The sequence below is a fragment of the Bos indicus genome, chromosome 7, assembly GCF_029378745.1.
Source record: "Bos indicus isolate NIAB-ARS_2022 breed Sahiwal x Tharparkar chromosome 7, NIAB-ARS_B.indTharparkar_mat_pri_1.0, whole genome shotgun sequence".
NCBI classification, from domain to species: domain Eukaryota; kingdom Metazoa; phylum Chordata; class Mammalia; order Artiodactyla; family Bovidae; genus Bos; species Bos indicus.
Window position 1 is genome coordinate 89,809,174 of NC_091766.1, and position 23,390 is coordinate 89,832,563.

Below are 23,390 nucleotides of genomic sequence, written 5' to 3' on the forward strand. Positions count from 1 at the left end.
GCCGGGGACGAGGCGCAGAGCCGGGAGGGGGCGGGCGGGGGATGCGGCTGCGGTGGGGGTGTGTGTGTGTGTGGAGAACTAGGCGAGGAGGAAGGACTCGGGGAGAGGCACTGCCTGGCGCGTCCGCCCGCACCCTCACGCCAGGTCCGCGGAGAGCAGACGCCGCTGTCCCCGCGCCGGGGCGCCGGAACAATTGCAGCCGTAACTGGACGCAGCAACAGGAACGTTAACGCACGGGCCAATGCAGTCGTCGGGAGATCCAGAAAGTGACACGCTTCCTAACCTCAGGGGGGTCGGACCGCAGAGCCCTTAGAGCGAGGCGGGGGGTGGGAGTGCGAGGAAGCCAGGCCGCCCACCCGCCGCGCGCCGCTACGCGCATTTCCAGCCGGCGCGGAAAGAGTCGGGCCAAGGCTCGGGCGGGGGGCGGGGCTGGAGGACTACGGCGCCTGCCGAGGGCTAAAAAAGCTCTGGGCCCGGAGGGCGGGGCCTCGCCCGGGAGTGGGCGGGGATAACTGGTTGGGATCCGAACGCCGCTGGGAGGCCGCGTGGAGGGAGGAGCGCGCCTTCTCCAGAGGTGGAACCGGCCGGCCCTGGAGCGCCGGAACCTTCGGTCTGCACCCCTTGGTTGCCGGCCGGCACTTCAGCTGCACGCTTTCCCCGAGCCTCGAGACTTAGCGAGCAGGTAACTGAGGAGGCAATCGAGGGTTTGGGAGGAGTTGGGGTTGTGTGTGGGGGGTAGTTAAAGGGGCACGTGGAGAAGGTGGGAGGAAGTCAGCCGTGGAGATTAATTAAAGCGCCTCTGGGTTGAGGGGCGTTGGAAGATTAAGCTTTTGGTTCCTTCTCCTAATACCATCACACACAAAATCGTAGTTTCCACACTTTACCTAGTCTACACTTAGGACTGCGGTGAGTTAAAAGGGAATTGATGCTCTTACTGACGCTGTGATGGGCTCAAACGCGAGTCATTGCTGCAGACTTGCAGCTAAGGGCAGGATATTCAGTATGTTTTCTTAACTGTTAGCACTTTATCCTATATCCCAGGCAGGGAGGGATGTTGTTGATAAGGTTTTTCTTCTCTTCTAAAAGAATTATATATTCGTTCCCCTCCCTTCCCTTGTTTTTGGTGAGTTTGTCCGCTCTTGGAAGAGAGCAAAGAAAGTTGGTAGAGAAAGACTAAAGGGGAAGCAGCCGCACCTTGAGGAGACGGGAAAAGTGGATAATGACATGGGTGTGGCCCCACCAGCCGCAGAGATCACCCCCACTAATAACACCAGGTTCCTCCTGTCCCCATCCCGAATCTTCTCGCTGTTGAAACACCCAATTAGGCTTCAAAAATTCCCTTGAGAACTTGACTAACCTCCCTTCTCAGCCAGGAGAAATTATGAAGACTCATGAGACAGCATTATGAAAGATAATTATGAAAACACTTACTGTGGCAGCTACTAATAAGCCTTCATAGAGGGAGAGGTGTATTCTCCTCCCCTACAGTTAAGTCTTGTATGAGGATGTAGCCTTTCTGAATATTTGCCTAACCTGGTTAGAATTTATCCAGACATTCAGTTCTGCAAGCTAAGTGATGTGTAAAAGTACAGAATTTTTTTTTTTTTTTTTAAAGATCACAATCTGAGTTCTCAAGGAATTTGAAGGAAGATAATATTTGCACACAAATGTTGGCAATATAAAGCAAATGAGATATGTCCCCAGAGTAAGTAAAAACTAGGTTCTATGAGAATATGCATGGAAGGAACTTAGTAGCAATTTGAGCTGGCCTTAAAAGACCACTGTTAGCATGATCTCAGCAGGGACATACAGACTTCTCTGTCATTTTATTTTTCCTCTAGTCAAAGGGAGGTGAATTGCAGTGATATCCTTACCAGGCTATGAGCTCAGCAATAATTCTCCCAATTTTTATTGGACTTTTGCCAGGCTCTGGTTAGTAATAGGACAGGAAAAGGTCAATGAGTCTTCAAAGAGGCCTTCACACTTACAGATCCTTCTGCTTGTACACTTTGCTCTATATATCCTTTCCTAGTTCTCAGCATGACTTTTTCCTTCACTGTGTCAGGTTTGTGTTCAAATATTACAAGATACAAGAGAACTTCTTTATCTAGTCTTTCTATAATAGCACCCATGTTTCCTGCTTTTTTTTTTTCATAGCACTGATCACTATCTGACACTTTCTATAAAGTACATTTTTTTTTCCATTTCCCATAATAGACTGTGAGCACTATGAAAGCAGGGATTTTGTTTTGTTCACTATTATATTCCAATTATATAGAAGATGATCTGACACAGAGGGTACTTAATAAATACTTGAAGAGTGGATAATTGAAGAAATTACTGAGGAGATAGACAAGAACTGACAATTACAATATGATTTTTTAAAGGGCTATAAAGGCAGTGTGTGTGCTATGTCCCTTCAGCCATGACAAACTCTGTGACCCTATGGACCATAGATCCTATGGACACAGGCTCCTCTGTCCATGGGATTCTCCAGGCAAGAATACTGGAGTGGGTTGCCATGCCCTCCTCTAGGGGATCTTCCCGGCCCAGGGATTGAACCCTCATCTCTTATGTCTCCCTCATTGGCAGGCAGGTTCTTGGCCACTAGCGCCACCTGGGAAGCCTCCAAAGCAGTGTAGCACTTGGGAAACAGGAAAGAGATAGGTCTGCCTCCACTTAGGGTGGAAGAAATGGTAGAAGAGAAGTAGTATTTGCATAGACTTTTCAGTGATGATGGGGCTTGGGCAGGTGGACATGGCATTCCAGGCAGAAGGAACGCAATGTGACAGTAGGAATAGCAGAGTTGGGACTGGTTAGAGTTGGGGTGAGAGGGTAGTGCAGGATGCAAGAGGCGGAAAGTTAGACCCCAAAGTTCTGTTAGTTAAGAAGAGTGATACATTAAGGTTTGTGTTCAAGAGTGATGACTGGAGAATGGATTGAAAGGATGAGTCTAGCCATTAGAGGGGCTTCCCAGGTGGATAAGTGGTAAAAAATCTGCCTGCCAATGCAGAGAGACATGGCTTCAATCCCTGGGCCAGGAATATCCCCTGGAGGAGGAAATGGTAACCCACTCCAGTATTCTTGCCTGGGAAATTCCATGGACAGAGGAGCCTGGAGGGCTACAGTCCATGAGGTTGTGAAGAGTCAGACACAACTAAGCGATTGAGCATGCACAGGCGGCCATGAGAAGTTTACTTGTTCTGTATTAGAGATCCAAGCAAGAGATGTTGAAGCCCTGAACTAAGGCAGAAGTAAAGAAAGGCAAACTTGTAAGAAGGGACACAGAGCTGATTGTCTTCTGTGGTTAGATGAGGGGATCAAGGGAGATGGAGACAAGGTCAGCATGACTATTAGTTTCTAATTAGGGCAATTGAAGTGTCATTCATCAGGAAAGACACTGACCTGGCTTTCAGTGCCTCTCCTAGCTTCCATGTCTGCTTCTATCTGTGTATTATTCACCTAGGGAATATGTGCAAGAAACTTAACTGTGTGAGACGTGGAGGACAGCACAGTTAAGCCACAATTATAACTCATAAAACATTAGAGTGAGAAGGTGTTTCTGAGATGAGCTCAATCTCTGCCTCAGGGTTGTTTGTTATTAATTAGAATAGGCTTTCGCAGGTCAGCTCCTGGGTGCTTGAACTGCACCCATGAAACTCTCTCAGAACAATGTTGCATATGAATTTTCAGGAGGCATCCCAAAAAGGAAGGGTAGTACATCTGATTTTACATCTTTCAATCCAGTTTATTTTGCCATTACTATTTCAGTTCATTGTAAAGATTAAAGATATTGCCGGGATTGAAAGGTCTTCAGCTAATCTCAAAGTGTGCTACAGGCAGCATGATATAAATATAAGGACAATGGAAAGGTAACCTGAACATTTAACTCAGTCCTGACTTTGTTAGGAATTTGCTCTGTCTTTAGGCGCTCCATTGATGCTTCAGTGCCTCACTTTCCTACATAATGGGAAGTTCAGTCTGGAGCCATGGTTCGTAATTTAGGTTACACACTGGAGTCTCCTGGGGTGATTTAAAAAGTCCTACTGCCTAAATCCTACCCCTGCAGATTCTGATTTCCTTGTTCTGGGGTGATGTTGGAGGGTTTCTTTATTTTTTTTCCCTTTATGCTGTTGTTTTTTTTTTTAACTCTCCTGATGATTCCAGTGTACAACCAGGTCCCAAACTTAGTTCTAGAAGATAACAAACAAAAACAAAAATTCTTAATAGTTGGCTGAATAATTTGTATTTCTGTGGGTAAATTTGTTCATCAAATCACCGTGAGTTCAGATCAGTGGCTTAGTTGTGTCTGACTGACTCTTTGTAACCCCATGGACTGCAGCACACCAGGCTTCCCTGTCCTTTACCAATTCCCAGAGTTTGCTAAAACTCATGTCCATCTCATCCTCTGTCATCCCGTTCCACGCCTTCAACCTTTCCCAGCATCCAAGTCTTTTCCAATGAATTATTTCTTCGCATCAGGTGGCCAAAGTATTGGAGTTTCAGTTTCAGCATCAGTCCTTCCAATGAATATTCAGGACTGATTTCCTTTAGGATTGGCTGGTTTGATCCTTGCAATCCAAAGGACTCTCAAGAGTCTTCTTCAACACCAGAGTTCAAAAGCATCAATTCTTTGGTGCTCAGCTTTCTTCATACTCCAACTCTCACATCCATACATAACTTCTGCAAACACCATAGCCTTGACTAGACGGACCTTTGTTGGCAAAGTAATGTCTCTGCTTTTTAATATGCTGTCTAGGTTTGTAATAGCTTTTCTTCCAAGGAGCAAGCATCTTTTAATTTCATGGCTGCAGTCACCACGTGCAGTGATTTTGGAGCCCCCAAAAATAAAGTCTGCCACTGTTTCCTCTGTTTCTCCATCTATTTCCCATGAAGTGATGGGACCAGATGCCATGATCTTTGTTTTCTGAATGTTGAGCTTTAAGCCAACTTTTTCACTCTCCACTTTGACCTTCATCAAGAGGCTTTTTAGTTCCTCTTCACTTTCTGCCATAAGGGTGGTGTCATCTGCATATCTGAGGTTAATGATATTTTTCCCAGCAATCTTGATTCCAGCTTGTGCTTCATCCAGCCCAGCATTTCTCATGATGTACTCTGAACATAAGTTAAATAAGCAGGGTGACAATATATAGACTTGACGTACTGCGTTTGCTATTTGGAACCAGTCTGTTGTTCCATGTCCAGTTCTAACTGTTGCTTCCTGACTTGCATAAGATTTCTCAAGAGGCAGGTCATGTGGTCTGGTATTCCCATCTCTTTCAGAATTTCCCACAGTTTCTTGTGATCCACACAGTCAAAGGCTTTGGCATAGTCAATAAAGCAGAAATAGATGTTTTTCTGGAACTCTCTTGCTTTTTTGATGATCCAGCGGATGTTGGCAATTTGATCTCTGGTTCCTCTGGCTTTTCTAAATCCAGCTTGAACATCTGGAAGTTCTGGTTCACGTACTGTTAAAGCATGGCTTGGAGACTTTTGAGCATTACGTTACTAGCGTGTGAGATGAGTGCAATTGTGTGGTAGTTTGAGCATTCTTTGGCATTGCCTTTCTTTGGGATTGGAATGAAAACTGACCTTTTCCAGTCCTGTGGCCACTGCTAGTTTTCCAAATTTGTTGCATATTGAGTGCAGCACTTTGACAGCATTATCTTTCAGGATTTGGAATAGCTCAACTGGAATTCCATCACTTCCACTAGCTTTGTTCATCGTGATACTTCCTAAGGCCCACTTGACTTCACATTCCAGGATGTCTGGCTCTAGGTGAGTGATCACACCATCATGGTAATCTGGGTCCTGAAGATTGTATAGTTCTTCTGTGTATTCTTGCCACCTTTTCTTAATCTCTTCTGCTTCTGTTGGGTCCCTACCATTTCTGTCCTTTATTGAGCCCATCTTTGCATGAAATGTTCCCTTGATATCTCTAATTTTCTTGATGAGATCTCTAGTCTTTCCCATTCTATTATTTTCCTCTGTTCTTTACATCGATCACTGAGGAAGGCTTTCTTATCTCTCCTTGCTATCCTTTGGAACTCTTCATTCAAATGTGTCTATCTTTCCTTTTCTCCTTGCCTTTGACTCCTCGTCTTTTCTCAGCTATTTGTAAGGCCTCCTCAGACAACCATGTTGCCTTTTTGCGTTTCTTTTTCTTGGGGATGGTCTTGATCACTGCTTCCTGTACATTGTCCCAAACCTTTGTCCATAGTTCTTCAAACCTCTGTCCGTAGTTCTTCAAACCTCTGCCCATAGTTCTTCAGGCACTCTAGCAGATCTATTTGAATCTATTTGTCACTTCCACTGTATAATCATAAGGGATTTGATTTAGGATTTGATTTAGGTCATACCTGAATGGTCTAGTGGTTTTCCCTACTTTCTTCAGTTGAAGGCTGAATTTTGCAATAAGGAATTCATGATCTGAGCCACACTCAGTTCCTGGTCTTGTTTTTGCTGACTTTATAGAGTTTCTCCATCTTTGGCTGCAAAGAATATAATCAATCTGATTTCAGTGTTGACCATCTGGTGATGTCTATGTGTAGAGTATTCTCTTGAGTTGTTGGAAGAGGGTGTTTGCTATGACCAGTGCCTTCTCTTGAAAAAACTCTGTTAGCCTTTGCCCCATTTCATTTTGTACTCCAAGGCCAAATTTGCGTGTTACTCCAGATATCTCTTGACTTCCTACTTTTGCATCCCATTCCAAATCAACCATAAGTCAATAAATAAGGAAACAACATTGATTATGAAACTGTTGCTACATAAAGAGTATTCTGCTAAACAGTGGGGAATATAAGATTTCTAGTGTTAATACTTTTGAAGAAACAAAAAAATAGAAGTGAATCTCCTTTGGAAAAGATGCTTTTCCCAGAAGAGGCATTGTCTGTATTTCTTCCAGAATTGAAGAAAATGGCAAAATATATCACCTCAGTTTTTAAAAATCCATGTATTTTAACAGAAGAAAGTTTCCAAAAGCAAGTTGGGATGAACTGACAGTTGTGATGTTGAGCAAGTTAAACTGGATCTTAACGTGAAAGGGATGCAGCCAGACAAGGAGGAAGTGGTTTCCAGTGGAGAGAGTGCTAGTCAAGAAATGATTACAGGCCAGTGAGTTGGGAGGATCAGTGCAAGCATCATAAAAGGGCTCTCAATACTTGGAATAGTGAGTTTGGACTTAATTATCTAGCCAAGAGGGAAGAGAAGAGAAGCGTTTAATCAGAACTCTGCTTTAGAATGAATAGTGTGAGAGAATAAAATAAACAGGAAGAACAGGGGATACTACAAAATCTGGCAGCCGTCAAAAGTGAGGTGGAAAGGAGCCGAACTGAATTATGGTAGTGAAAACGGAAAGGAAGGGACGTTTTGAAAACAGTTAGATGATTGATTCTGATAGAGGGGTGAAACAGAATGATAAATCAATCCTAAGTCACTCCAAATCTTCAAATATTGGTGACTGGGGAAATAGCATACTGTGGATAGAAATAGGGACATTCTATATGAAAGTGAGCTAGTTACTATAGAGAGATGATCTCAGTATTTTAAGCAAAGATTGTTGTTGTTTAGTCTCTAAGTTGTGTCCAGTTGTTTTCCAACCCTTTGGACGATAGCCTGCCAGGCTCTTCTGTCTTTGGGATTTCCCAAGCAAGAATCCCGGAGTGGATTGCCATTTCTTTCTCTAGAGGAATCTTCCCAACCCAGAGATCAAACCCCCGTCTCCTGCATTGGCAGGTAGATTCTTTACCATTGAGCTGCCAGGGAAGCCCTGAGTTTAAGGTACATCCAAATATTCTTTTGGTAGTAAGAAAATGGGATGAAACTCAGAACAAAGGTTAGTGGTAGAGGTAATTGGAGGACGTTATCAAACCCTGACAGGGGGTGCTTTTTCCAAAGATAAGGAGCAGAACCTATAGATTGACCCTTAAGGAAATCCATATTTAGTAAGTTTTAAGAACAGAAGTAGACAAAAACTGGTCACGAGTTAGAAGAACCAGCAATCAGACTAAAGCCTGGAGAATAGACAGTTTCATCCGAGAAGGCAATGGCAACCCACTCCAGTACTCTTGCCTGGAAAATCCCATGGATGGAGGAGCCTAGTGGGCTGCCATTTATGGGGTCGCACAGAGTTGGACACGACTGAGCGACTTCACTTTCACTTTTCACTTTCATACATTGGAGAAGGAAATGGCAACCCACTCCAGTATTCTTACCTGGAGAATCCCAGGGACAGAGGAGCCTGGTGGGCTGCTGTTTATGGGGTCACACAGAGTCGGACACAACTGAAGCGACTTAGCAGTAGCAGCAGCAGCGGCAGTAAGGATGGAGGCAATAATGAGTGGTATGCCTTGGATATACCAGTCCTATCACTTCTTGGCAAACAGATGGGGAAACAATGGAAACAGTGGCAGATTTTATTTTCTTGGGTTCCGAAATCACTGTGGACAGTGACTGCAGCCATGAAATTAAAAGACGCTTGCTCCTTGGAAGGAAAACTATGACAATATAGGCGGCACATTCGCATCATTTTGCCAACAAAAGTTCGTATAGTTAAAGCTATAGTTTTTCCATTAGTCATGTGCAGATGTGAGAGTAGGACCATAAAGAAGGCTGAGCACCAAAGAATTGATGCTTTCAAACTGTAGTGCTGGAGAAAAGACTCTTGAGAGTCCCTTGGACGCCAAGGAGATCAAACCAGTCAGTCCTAAAGGAAATCAACCCTGAATACTCATTGGAAGGGCTAATGCTAACAACGCTTCAATACTTTGGCCACCTGATGTGAAGAGCTGACTCATTGGAAAAGACCCTAATGCTGGGAAAGATTGAAGGAAGAAGGAGAAGGGGATGACAGAGGATGAGATGGTTGGATGGCATCACTGACTCAATGGACATGAGTTTGAGCAAACTCCAGGAGATAGTGAAGGACAGGGAAGCCTGGCATGCTGCAGTGCATGGGGTCACACAGAGTTGGACACAATTGAACGACTGAACAACAACAGCATGCTTTTGAAGTCCAAAAGCATGAACAAGAGGAATAGTCCAGTGGATTTTGCCACTGAGGACTGTTAGGGACCTTTGCATTTCAGCATCTGCCTGAGTATCATTCACATCACAATAAGACAAAAGCCAAACCTTTTACCATAGCTCACACAGGGCTCCACAAGATCTGGTCTTAATCAGCCTCTCCTTGCTTCTCACCTGCATGAGCTTCTTGCTCCTCAGACACTGCATCTTATGGCTTCCTCTCCTGCCTTTGTTTTGCCTTCCGTGCATAGCCATCTTCTAGAGAAGGCAATGGCAGCCCACTCCCGTACTCTTGCCTGGAAAATCCCATGGACGGAGGAGCCTGGTAGGCTGCAGTCCATGGGCTCACTAAGAGTCAGACAAGACTGAGCGACTTCCCTTTCACTTTTCACTTTCATGCATTGGAGAAGGAAATGGCAACCCACTCCAGTGTTCTTTCCTGGAGAATCCCAGGGACAGGGGAGCCTGATGGGCTGCCGTCTGTGGGGTTGCACAGAGTCAGACACTGAAGCGACTTAGCAGCAGCAGCAGCAGCATAGCCATCTTCACCTCATTCCTCCATCTTAAAACTCTTAGTCCCTCTACAGCATGCCACTCTAGCTTATTGTCCACAGAAAGACTGCATTTGTGTGAAAAAGTCAGTACTACACCTCTTCATTATTCTTTACCCCCTTACCATGATTTTTCTTCAGAGCTATATTAATTCCTACAGCTGCCACAAACTATGTGACTTAAAAACAACAGAAATTTATTCTCTCATTTTTAGAGCCAGAAATCTGAGATCAAGGTATTAGCAGAGTTTGTTCCCTCTGGAGGCTCTGAGGGAGAATGTTCAGCGCCGCTCTTCCGGCTTCTGGTGGTTCCTGGCACTCCTCGGTGTTTCTGGGTTGCTGCTATGGCACTCCAGTCTGTGCTCCCATCTTCACGTAGTGTTTCCCCTGTGTGCCTGTGTCTGCCCAAGCACCCCCGTTATAAGGACACTAGTCACTAGGAGAGGACTCACCCTTCTCTTGTATGAAAGAGAAGTGAAAGTTGCTCAGTTGTGTCCGACTCTCTGCAACCCCATGGACTATACAGTGCATGGAATTCTCCAGGCCAGAAAACTGGAGTGGGTAGCCTTTCCCTTCTCCAGGGGATCTTCCCAACACAGGGATCGAACTCAGATCTCCTCCGTTGCAGGTGGATTTTCTACCAGCTGAGCCACAAGGGAAGTCCAAGAATACTGGAGTGGGTAGCTCATCCCTTCTCCAGTGGATCTTCCCAACTCAGGAATCGAACCGGGGTCTCCTGCATTGCAGGAGGATTCTTTACCAACTGAGCTGTCGGGGAAGCCCAATCTCCTATGACCTCATGTTAATTTTATTACATCTCCAAAGACTTTATTTACAAACAAGGAAGGTCATATTCACAGGTAAGAGGTTTGGGGGAAGACATAATTCAACCCACTACAGGAGCACATAATATTATGTTAAATACTTATGGTTGTTCATCCACCAAAATATAAGCCCTGAAGGCAGAGACTTTGTTTTGTTCAGTGCTCTCTGAATGCCTGGAATGCTCAATATTAATTGGATGAAATTGGCCCACATAAATTAGAGGATGATTTGGATAATGAGAAAATGGGGAAAGCTGGTTAAAAAAAAAACCTCTTCATTCAAGAAGCTTAGCAGGATGAAAAAGGACCACGGAAATGGCTTAATCAACTTAAAGGATTTCAAGGGATTCAAACAGTGAAGCTTAGGCCACAACTTGTGAGTCTGTTTTGCCAAGAGACTGTTACCCGAGTCCAGCCATTGCCTCCCAGTTCTGCAGGAGAAGCGAATGAATTTCCAAAATAGAAAGAAATGGATTTCTAGGCCAGAATGCCATGTAATTATTAAGGGTGTCTCAAGAGTTAGGATTGATTTTTCTGCCAAGGGCAGTGCATTCACTAATGATAATCAAGTTTATACACCCAAAGGTTTCTTAATAAATATGAAACTTTAGAGTCAGCAGAATTCAATAGTTCTCAGGAGATACTCCATCAAGTAACGACAGCTGGTATACTCTCCTTTTAGGTGGGTTTTCCTCAGAGTGAAGGTGTGAGCTCTTTTTGTTCAGTTGCTCAGTCGTGTCCAACTCTGCAGCACCATGGACTGCAGCTTGCCAGGCTTCCCTGTCCTTCACCATCTCCTGGAGTTTGCTCAAACTCTTGTCCCCTGAGTGGGTGATGCCATCCAACCATCTCATCTTCTGTCTTCCCAGACAGAAGATGAGATCCCTTCTCCTCCCGCCTTCAGTCTTTCCCAGCATCAGGGTCTTTTCCAACGAGTTGGCACTTTGCATCCGGTGGCCAAAGTATTGGAGCTTCAGGTTCAGCATTAATCTTTCCAGTGCTCAGCAATTTTCATACTTGGGAGACCTGCTTTCTATAGGTTCAGCATATGTTTTAGGGACTCAGCAATTGAAACAAGGCCATTTGTATATTTTCACTCTCTCAGTGTGGACAACTGGCATGAGCTTGGTTATTAAAATCAATATCTTTTCTATATGAATTGTATGTCATAGTAACTAAATAGTAGATGAAGGGAATTGATAACTGGTGGGATTCAAGTTAAGAAAGAAATTATAAAATTTGTTTATCACCACATTATAATCCACAGTGAACTTGTAAATCTAGGATACGATCATCAATACCTGCAGTTTTAAAAATCATTAAGTGAAAACTGATTTCATGTTACAGTTGACTCCGAACAACACAAATTTGAATTACATGGGTCCACTTATGTTTGGACTTTTTTTTTCAACTTTATACTGGACAAAACAGACTAACAGCACGTGACTCCAATGACCAGAGAACATCACTGAAAGAGACATCATATGCATCATGTGATCAGTAGGAAAAACAGCATCTCTTTTGAGTATTTTTGTAAAAAATCAAACCCAAATTTGAGTAAGCCTCTAGTCCATCTGTTTATAGAAAATACAGGGAGTAGAGGAATGTGTTGGAGACGGCAATGGCACCCCACTCCAGTGTTCTTGCCTGGAGAATCCCAGGGACGGGCGAGTCTGGTGGGCTGCTGTCTATGGGGTGGCACAGAGTTGGACACGACTGAAGCAACTTAGCAGCAGCAGCAGCAGCAGCCACATCACTGAAATCCACAGTATGGGAAATTGTCCACCCCTCCTACTCTCAAAGTGTGGTCTGCAAACCAGTAACACTGCTATCTTCAGAGAGCTTGTTAGAAATGCTGATCTTCAGGCCTCATCCTTGGCCAGCTGGTTCAGATTCTGCCTTTTTGGCAAGATTTCTGAATAATCTGCACATTCCTTAGGGTTGAAGTTGGAGAAGCATTGTAGACGATAGTGACCTGATGTCCTCAACACATAAATGGTTAGGGAGAAAAGGAAGGTAACTGTTAAAGTGGTATGGAGGACCTAGTCTTGCTTTCTTGGACTTAACGGAGTTGAATGATCCTCGGTATCACCATTGGGGGAAATATTTAAAGAATGTGCATTATGATCTTCACTACAGTCCAGTGAGTTGTAGTGAAAGGGCCCTAGTGTAGGAATCCTGTTTTCACACTACGGTTGATTGAACAACACAAACTTGAATTGAATGGATCCTCTTAATATGTGGATTTTTTTCAGTGAAAACTAACAGTACACAAACTGAGGTTGGTTGAATTTCAGAATGGAGAACCATGGATTCGGACGGTTGACTGTAAAATTATACATGGATTTTTGACTGCGTGGGGTGGTCAGTGCCCCTAACCCCATGTTGTTCAAGCATCAACTATATAGAGTAATCATGTTTCAGAAGACTCAGAAATTAAGTATAGGACTTAAGAATGGTATTGTTCTCTAACAATGATAACTTTATCCCTAAAGTTACAGAGTATACAGGTTTATCTTTAACAATTTTTTCTGCTTGGACAGACCTGTTCAAAGTCTTATGAGTCCATTCCCATTTCTAAAAGGAGGACTTTGGAATAGATCTCAAGGATTCTTTCTGACACTCAGATTTTGGGATAAATAAATCATTTAAGCGTTTAAAGTATGTATGACTGCTGATAGTCTTCAAGTTGATTTGGAAAACCAGGTGTCCCTTGTTCATCAGCACAGCCCCTACTGGGCCACATCTTTAACGCATATCTGAGATCCCGTTGTAGAACCACAGAGAGGTGGAGAGAATTGTACCAGCTGACTGCACAGTGGTTGGGGCAGCATCGCAAAGAAGCCCCGGGGTCAGCCCTCCAGCCAGTCTGTGTGAGGTCGTTGAGACCATCATCACCATACCTTCCAAGCATGACTAAGTAGGACATGTTTAGGAATCAGTTTATCCCATATTTGTTTCTTTACAAGTTTTGCTTTCCAGAAGTGTTCTAAATGAGCCATGCAACCTAAGGGGTGGAGTATATTTTGCTTTTAAATGTTGGTTTCATTTTTCTTGCAATCCATGAAACCTAAACATTAATAGTGTCTTAATTTGTCTGCTTTTTCTGATATAACTAGTTTCAATGGCTGGGAATAAAGGAAGAGGACGTGCTGCTTATACCTTTAACATTGAAGCAGTTGGATTTAGCAGAGGTGAAAAGTTACCTGATGTCGTATTGAAACCACCCCCACTGTTTCCTGTAAGTACATTAACAGCGAAATTCTCACAGGATATTTTTCATGTTTCAGAGAGAATTTAAATACTGTATAAGACTTGAATATGTATTGTTGGGCTTCCCTAGTGGCTCAGACGGTAATGCGTCTGTCTGCAATGCAGGAGACCCGGGTTCGATCCCTGGGTTGGGAAGATCCCCTGGAGAAGGAAATGGCAGCCCACTCCAATATTCTTGCCTGGAAAATCCCATGGACCGAGGAGCCTGGTAGGCTACCGTCCATGGGGTCTCAAAGAGTCAGACACGACTGAGCGACTTCACATTCACATGATATCCTAAACCGTAAGAAAGTAAAAGAGATGGTCACTTACCTTTAATTTAAATATTTCCACTGTTCTTTTCTGAAACATTTCTAATTTTCAGACTGCTTTCTTAAAATGCAAAAAGCTATATATATTTTTTTTCCCTGAATATAGTCAATATTTTCTGACCTATAATTTTTTTTTTTCAATTTTTGTGTCTCACAATGCTGTTATTGATATAGTCCAATATTAAAATAATATTTTTTAAAGTAAAGTTAGATTTTATAGTGGTCCTCACTTCCTATTTTGCCAGACCTTCACTTAATGACTTTATTCTCATCTTTCGTCTATAGAATTTAATTTTGCTCCCTAGTATACCACTGGGCCTTTTTTCCCCCACTGAGTTTTTTTTTGTTTTTTGTTTTTTTTGCTTAGTTCCTTATTTTATTAAAGTAAATTTTAATTTTGTCACTGTTTTTCAAAATAGAAGCATTTCGACTATGTTTAGTATTGCTTTTAAATTTAATTATGCTGCAAACTTAATTGGTGTGATTTTTAATCAAATGCTTGACTTTCGTTTAAAACTTAAGGTTACATTTCCAGATGCACATGTGCTGTGATACAAAATACGAAAATGTCATAAATAACCAGATACTCCTTCCAGGAATCTTTTCAGTCTTTCAAAAGGAAACATCCTTTGTTGAAAGATTTCTCTAAGTACAGGACCCTGAACAGATGTTCTTGGGATCTAGATGCCTCACATGGGGAGAGTCTACTTTTTACTCTTGATATTTTTCTTTTCTGATATTCAGTGCAGCCTAAAAACAAAGGTAAATATCGCAGGTATAGACAGAATGTCACTTTATATTGATTTCCTTTTAAAACAAGCTCTTCTTCATGTGTGAGATTACTTCTAAAGCTTGGGAATATTAGTACATACTATTGTTTTCTGCAGGGAATAAAATTTATTACTGGCTAAAAGGCTCTGTCTGATCTGGCTTTCTGATGTTTCTCTGATCCTTTTCCCACCACTGTCCTCATTCCTTAGCCGTGGTGGTCTCCTTTTTCCCTTAGGCATTTTCCCCTATTAGTTTCCCTGGCTGGAGCCATCGGTCTCCCCATTTCTTTGTATGGATGGCTTCATATTCTTATCCCGATCTCTGCTCAAAGGTGACTCTCCCAAGAAGTGTGTGCTTACTGGGTGGACCAGCCATTTGCAGTCTCCGTGGGCTCTGTCCGTCACTCTTTCCTCTTCTGGGCTTCAGTCCTTCTATCACTTATCACTGTCTAAAATTGTGTATTATCTCATTTGTTTACTTACTTTTCTCCCCTAGAATATAAATTCCACACAGGCAAAAGGTTTGACTAGTTCATCACGGTGTCTCCTGTTGTGTTATAAATATATATGCGTACATAATACATATGTGTGTGTACTTGTAGTTCTTAATAATTGAAGATATAGGTTCAAATTTCTGCTTTGCCATTTTGTGTTATATGGACTTACAGATTATTCACTTCTCAGCTTCCTCACTATAAAAGGGGAATTATTGATACTTTAGATGAATTCATGGATTCTGAATATTGAGTACATCCGGGTTGTAGTAACCACTTGTTAAACAGTAGCTGCTACTACTTTTTTTTTTTTTTTTAATGCTACTCTCCTACTAATACCACCATGGCTAATAGGAAACCACCATAATAGGAGACCCAGACTGCTTTGATCTGGGTGCTTTAATTTTTAAAATACAGAATCACAGTCATCAGACTATATAGCAAATGACTGTTGGTGTGGTCAGTAGAAAAATTAGGCAGGTAGGAACATTAAGTATCTTTTCTACTTATAAAGTAAGAGAAAAATAAGAGATGGGTGAAAATGTTTAATAGATAATAAAAGCTCAAAATATTTTAAGTTGATGATAAAACTTAATGCCTATAAAATATGGTTTTTCAATAAAACTGACATGTTTTCAGAACATAGACAAAAGGGATATTAAAATATTTTATTTACTTTTTAAATATTGCCTCTTAATGTAAACAGGATACAGACTATAAACCAGTGCCACTAAAAACAGGAGAGAGTGAAGATTATGTGCTCGCCTTGAAACAAGAGTTGAGAGAAACTGTGAAAAGAATGCCTTATTTTGTAGAAACACCTGAAGAAAAACAAGGTGCGTACTAGACTCTGATTGTGTGGTTCACTGTCTACAGATAAAACAGTGTTTCACCATGAAGTACATGATCTTTAATGCTGATTGATTTGATTCAGTGGGAAATTATCAACCACCCTGAAAAAGCATATGTATGTTGATTTAACAGAAAATATATTTTTAACTTTTTGATATTTTTAAGATTATCTTTCAAAATAAAAGTGTTATATGTTCAGTGAAATTTATGAAAACAGAAATATTAAGAAAATGAAAATCACCCTGGGACTTCCATGGTGGTCCAGTGGTTAAAGCTCAGAGCTTCCAACGCAGGAGGCGTGGGTTTGACCCCTGGTCAGGGAAGTAAGATCCCACATGCTGTGCAGTATGGCAAAAAAAAAAAGAAAAAATCACCTTTATTCCTTATGTCTAGAGAACTACTGCTGCTAAGTCACTTTAGTCATGTCCGACTCTGTGTGACCCCATAGACAGCAGCCCACCAGGCTGCCCCGTCCCTGGGATTCTCCAGGCAAGAACACTGGAGTGGCTTGCCATTTCCTTCTCCAATGTATGCAAGTGAAAAGTCAAAGAGAAGTTGCTCAGTCCTGTCTGACTCTTAGCGACCCCATGGACTGCAGCCTACCAGGCTCCTCCACCCATGGGATTTTCCAGGCAAGAGTACTGGAGTGGGGTGCCATTGCCTTCTCCCTACTACTGATATTGTATATTCCAAATTTTTCTTCTATGTGTATATCCTTTTACAAGATTGGATTCATGTTACTTTGTATCTTCCTTTTTTACTCAATAGCATATTATTAGCATTGTCACATATTCTTTTTTTTTAAATTAATCTTTATTGGAGTATAGTTGGTGTACAGTCTTGTGTTCGGTTCTGCCGAACAGCAAAGTGAATCAGTTATATGTATATCCACTCTTTCTTAGATTATGTCCTCATACAGGTCATTACAGAGTCCTGAGTAAAGCTCCCTATGCTATACAGTAGATTCTTACTAGTTACCTATTTTATATTCTTAGAAAATACGATTTTTGATGACTGCGTGGTATTCCATTGTGTGGCTATAACGTTATTCATTGTAACGTGTGTTTTTTTTTTTTCCCACTTTTGGTTTGCCACTTTTAGTTCCCTGCTGTTAGATTTAAGATTGTTTTTAGTTTTTTTGCTCATATGTATAATGCTGTGATTTTTATCCTTATACATAAATCTTTAAGCAGGTCTCTGATTATTTAGTATTTTGGTTACAAATTTTGAAAGCCTTGACTATATTTTGGCTCACCATTTGTATCAAATATAAAATGTAAAAGATGTATTCATTCATTATGCCAAGGAGAGAGAGGAGAAATTGTAGTTGGAGAAAGCTTGGCAATCTCAGACTGAAAGTGAGAAGTGGTTTCATAGGAAGAGAATACATTCCTGAGTAGTTATTTAGCACAGTAGAACTATATTGATTTTCAGTTTCTGCCCTTGAATGTTGAAATTAGAGAGATCGATATCATCCTTGAGTTCTCAAAACAACATCATTAAAACATGAGAAATTCCTATAGTGTCATCTCATTCCATTAGTATTAAAAATGCATAATCTTTTCCTCTTTCTAAAAGACTTAGAATTGGATAAGAATCAAAAAGGAAGTCTTATATAGTAATACCACGTGTGCCTATAATTGTAAGAGGCATTTTAGACGGGTTTATTTAATTTTTCAAAAGAAAGCTGCTTGAAGTTATATAATAAATGATTTGACATTTTACCTCAGAAGTACTGAATTTTTTTTACTTTCATGATTATATCACATGCTTTTATCTGTTTGAGTTTAAAAATGAAATTAAAGCTCATTTTAAAGATTTAAGTAAGTAAGATTAAGTAAACTAATAAATATCCACTTTTATTGAAAAAAATGATAGTGTAGGGTATACTTTACCCTTTTAAAAATTAGTCTCTAGACTATGGAACATACATACTTAACCAAATGTAACTGTTAGTAAAGTACATATCTAATTTAAAAGTACATCATACTGTGAAGCCATTTATTTGAGTCATTTAGACCAGGAACATAATTTTGTCCCTGATTTCTGGGAGTAGCTGTCTTATACCTGGGTCAAAAGGGTCTTTACCTTTTATAACTGCTTAATGAAGTTTTAAAAGTATAAGGAATCATTTGCTACTGTTTTCAGAAGAAAACTCTTGCATAGAATTTTCCAAATTGATCCAAGTATGTTCTCTTTGAATATATACATGTTTACCTCTCTTCCCTGATGTAATGTTTTTACACAAAAAAACCACTGTGGTTGATATAGTATATACTATATGGTCTTCCCTGGTGGCTCAATGGTAAAGAATCTGCCTGCCAATGCAGAAGACCTGGGTTCCATCCCTGGCTTGGGAAGATCTCCTGGAGAAGGAAATGGCAGCCTTTCCAGTATGTTTGCTTGGCAAATCTCATGGACAGAGGAGCCTGGTGGACTAGAGTCCATGGGGGTGCAAAACAGTTGGACATGACTTAGTGACTAAACAACAACATATACATATATATGTAAATACAGATTAGTATAATATATACTGTAGTACACATTATATATGTATATGTACACGCACAAATAGGGTGTATGTATACACACCATGAGTGGGAAAGAATTGACCAGACTGAATGGAAGTACACAGCTGTCGCAGGAAGCCATATTCTAGGGAGTATTCCATCAACGTATCATCACTACCCTTTCCCCAGCACTGACTTCCTATGTGCTTTAGGACAGAGAGACTTACGGACTAACAGTGTAAAAAACTAAATCTCTAGAGACTTGGACAGACAGAGCAGGAAATCTCTTGCTGATAACCTCTTGCCCTGGTGGCTCAGGGCATTGAGATTTTTCACAAAGAACCAAGGGTCCAGAATAAACATTTTTCATGTTAGGTATTCCAGGTTTGTTTATAGTGTTCTGAGGTAGAATTAATAGAAGTGATTGGTATTTTCTCTACAGTGAAATGTATTATTTTTATAATAAAGAGAAAAAAATTAGTGAATATTATTATTTTGATGAGTTTTAGCTCCAGAGTTACATAGAGAACATCTGGTCCAGTGGTTCCCAGCTCAGGTTCCTGAAGCACTGGGGTCCTCTGAGCTAGAAACAGGAGTGACAGTGGTGATGGTTCTGTAAGCCATTTTCAGAACTTCAAAAACTTAATGGAAATCCTGCCTCTACCTACATTATGACCACGAGGTCTCTTTTGAATGAATGGAGTTTGTTTGGTTTATTAACTCTCACTATATGGTCATGGTCCACGAGACCTCATTTTAATTTTTTAGTTTCGTTTTTGGAGCATTTCTTACTATATGTAATGATCGATATTCATAATTTATATTTTCATAGAGCTCTTCCAAGAAACAGAGAGAACTTGCTTTAAAAGAGAAGAAAAGTTATTTTGTCCTAGCATTACCTGTATTGGCCCATTGGACCCTTTCCTAAATCTAAAGTACATTTTAGAATTTCAGTGATCTTACTTTTCTTGCATCTTGAAACATTTTTGTTTCATCATGATAGATATTATTTCATCATTTTTCATCAATTAGCCTCTACTATGCTAGAAAATGGAGAAGGAAATGGCAACCCGCTCCAGTATTCTTGCCTGGAGAATTCCAGGGACAGAGGAGCCTGGTGGGCTGCCATCTATGGGGTCGCACAAGAGTTGGATACGACTGAAGTGACTTAGCAACAGCAGCATGCTAGAAAAGACTAAAATATACAAAATGGAAGAATGATGAAATTGCATAGAAGCATCGTGCAATACTGAAATAAATCATCACTGTTAAATCATCCTTTAATTTTCTTATTGTGTTGGCCAAAGTATACTACTAATTTTTAAGAAGATATAGAATAATTTTGGAGATACTCCTGTCTGTATATTTTGGTTTTGTTTAGCTTTCATAGAATACAATTTAGAATTCAGAAATTTTCATTTTCTACCCGTAACTGCAGAGAAGAAAATTGGCAGAGGAAGATGTTTCAGTTACTAGACAAATCAGAAGAGGAATGCAAAGAGATAGAAAGGAGCCCCTGATGCTAATATTGCTGGTGGAATTGATGGTATAAGCCACTGAGTCTTCAGATGATAGTATCCTAGATGAATTTTCTCAGACTTATGAATCAATAAGTAAACAGTGTCTCTCGAAGAATGAAAAGGAAAATATAGTGTTCTCATACAGTTAATCTTTGAAATGGACCTCATCACATAATATTTTGTAGTAGGAACATGAAAAATTCCATTTGCTAAAATGACATGTGACCATATTTTTTTCTTTTTTGTTGGGTTTTATGTACCAAATATTTGTAACTAGACAGCTGTTGAAAGCAAAGGCAAAGACAAAGATGACTGAAAGGAAATAGATTATGTAGAAGTGAAACAGTTTATTGGATTGATCATATTAATTGGTAATGATATATTTAATAATGAAAATGAAAATGGCTGGGCCGTCCTCTCTTCAACAGAAGTGTGAGCCATAAAAGTTTTTTAAAGCATTACTTTTTGATGGTGCAAATACAAGAATTGGACATAATGATAAGCTAGATCATGTTAATAGAAATGTACTCATAATCTAGAATCACTTGGGTGGGGCAGGTGTGAGGGAAGCCAGAAGTAATATGTTAGAATTTTTTAAAGATGTATTTGAAATCCAGAATCAGGATATATGAAATACTTGCATTTAATGTTTGCACATGACAAACTCAGAATGCACAGTTGATGCACATTTAGCTGTGTTCAAAGGATGTTGCCCATTTTGGGTAAATACACCTTCAAAACCAAGAAAATGGTGGAGTATGAGTTTGAGTTTACTTAATGCTTATTAAAATTCCCAATAATTACTTTTCTTTCTTTTTAAATAACAAGTTTATTGAGATAGTGAAAATAAGTGTTAATCACTCAGTCGTGTCTGACTCTTTGTGACCCCCATGGACTGTAGCCCATAACCGCCAGGCTTCTCTGTCCATGGGATTCTCCAAGCAAGAATATCCTGGAGTGGGTTGTCATCCCCCTTTCCAGGAGATCTTCCTGACCCAGGCACTGAACCCAGGTTTCCCACATTGCAGGCAGATTCTTTAGCATCTGAGCCACCAGGGAAGCCTTATTGAGATAAAAATCCAGATATATAAAATTTACTTTTTACAGCATACAGTTCAGTCCCTTTGAGTGTACTCACAAAATTGTGCCGCCAACAGTATTATCTAATTTATAGAATTGGTTCGTCATCCTGAAAAGAGACTCCCATACCCTTTCGTATCAATCCCTATTGTCCCCTCCCTGCCTCAGCCCTTGGCACCCTGTAATTGGCTTTGTCTGTTTTAGGCATTTCATATAAATGGAATCTTAATGTGTATTCTTCTGTGACTGGTTTCCTTCACTTAGTATAATGGTCTCGGGGTTTATACATAGTAAAGCATGTATCAGGGTTTCATTCCTTTTTGTGGTTGAATAATATTCCATTATATGTATATACCACATTTTGTTCATTCCTCAGTTGATGGACATTTGGGTCACTTCTGCAGTGGGGTTTTCAAGAATAATGCTGCTATAAACATTCATGTATGTACTTTTGTGTACCATGTCACTTTTGTTGTATATCTAGGATCAGATGGTAAATTTTTATTTTACATTTTGAGGAACTGCCAACTATTTTCCAAAGTGGTTGCACCATTTTATATTACCTACAATGTATAAGGGTTCCCATTTCTCCACAGCCTTGTTAACACTTATTATTGGTTCTTGCCATCCGACTGGGTATAAAGTGGTAGCTCATTGTGATGCCATCCAACCATCTCATCCTCTGTCTCCTCCTGCCCTCAATCTTTCCCAGCATCAGGGTCTTTTCCAGTGAGTTGGCTCTTTGCATCAGGTGGTCAAAGTACTGGAGCTTCAGGTTCAGCATCAGTCCTTCCAGTGAATATTCAGGGTTGATTTCCTTTAGGATGGACTGGTTTGATCTCCAACCTCGCCTCCTCCTATCCTTTTCCCCACTGTCTTTCCCAATGGGTTATGAAAAGTGTCTCCCTGAGAAGACTGACTGAATGTGTGTATTAAGTATTTGCTTACTTTATTAGAGGTAAGCAAACAGCCCTCCATCCTCACTTAGGTACTTAATACCTCCCAGTTACACGAGATTTAAAGATTGGGAGCTAGAGGCCAGTGTCACAAGAAGAAAAGAGAAGATACACAGACCTCCCCACCTGCACCCTCCCCCCTGACTTTTTGTGTAAGTGGCTTCCTGACTTGCCTTTGGGCTTTTGTGAAAATTCTCAGAGATGAATCAGATTATCTGCTACTGAGAACTTTAATTAGGGTTTCGGTCTCTGCTCACCCCCAGCCATTTATTCTCAGGTGCTTCTTGCCACTTCCCTAGATGTGTATTACTCTGTTCAGTATATGTCTAGGAACACATTAAACTCCCTGTACTGGAAATAAAAGATGTTACCTGGTGTTTTCAATTATTTTGAAATTCTTTTTTTTCTATCTTTTTTTTCTAGATATTGAAAGATATAGTAAAAGATATATGAAGGTGTACAAAGAAGAGTGGATACCAGGTAACCATAAAACTGACAATGTTAAAATTAATCTTCAAAGGCTATCTCTCTACCATGTCTTTTTAGGACTAATTTTCTATTTTCACTATAGGAAAATAGAGCCTGGCTCTCTTCCTGTAATTAATTAGCAACATATATCTTTTGAAAACTAAGATGAAAAGATTTTTATATTGTAACAAGGAATATTTGAAGTGATATTGTAGAAGTTCTTAGGATACTTTTTTTTTCTTTTAATAAAATAGGGCTGGCCAAACTCATTGGATTTTCCATTTTCATTTGATACAATCAGAGTTTTCATCTTTAATACTAATAGTAACTCACTTCTGTGTTCCTGAGTGATTTTATAGCTTTTGAGGAGGAAACAAGCCTAGTTTTAAGAATATTTTCAGCCGAGCTTGTGCATCTTCCTTTCTTTCCAGCAGGCATAGACTCTTTTTGGCTGTTAATGTGCCTTTTCAACAGAACCATACCTAAGAGAGTTTTTTTTTTTCAACATTCACAGAATTGCCTTGGTAGAGGCAAGGTGTAAGGGGTTGCAGAGATCTCATCGACTTCATTTTGTAGAAAATTAACAGTTGCTATAGAAACGCAGTGACCTGTCAAGGCAACTTGGAATATTGTAGTAAAACCCAGGTTTCCTCACTTCAGCACACTTCCCTTTGACATCTGTGTCCTTGGTGTGTTACAGAAGCTGCCTGTATGCAGAAGCCTAAGTCACGTTTACAGCATTGGTTGCCTTCCTGAG

General features: G+C 40.6%; 1 protein-coding gene across 5 annotated transcripts in view; it reads left to right on the plus strand.

Moving 5' to 3' along the window:
• Positions 1-23,390, plus strand: part of POLR3G (RNA polymerase III subunit G) — a 44,928-nt gene that overhangs the window by 243 nt on the left and 21,295 nt on the right. For 2 of the 5 annotated variants that reach the window (XM_070794030.1, XM_019965420.2), the window contains exons 2-5: positions 10,204-10,435; positions 13,519-13,640; positions 15,954-16,083; positions 22,589-22,645. In XM_070794030.1, the coding sequence (XP_070650131.1) occupies positions 10,204-10,435; positions 13,519-13,640; positions 15,954-16,083; positions 22,589-22,645 (541 nt within the window). Of the gene's footprint in view, positions 1-420; positions 683-10,203; positions 10,436-13,518; positions 13,641-15,953; positions 16,084-22,588; positions 22,646-23,390 lie in introns of those variants that run through there. The other 3 variants (XM_070794031.1, XM_019965421.2, XM_019965422.2) reach the window with 3 other exon arrangements.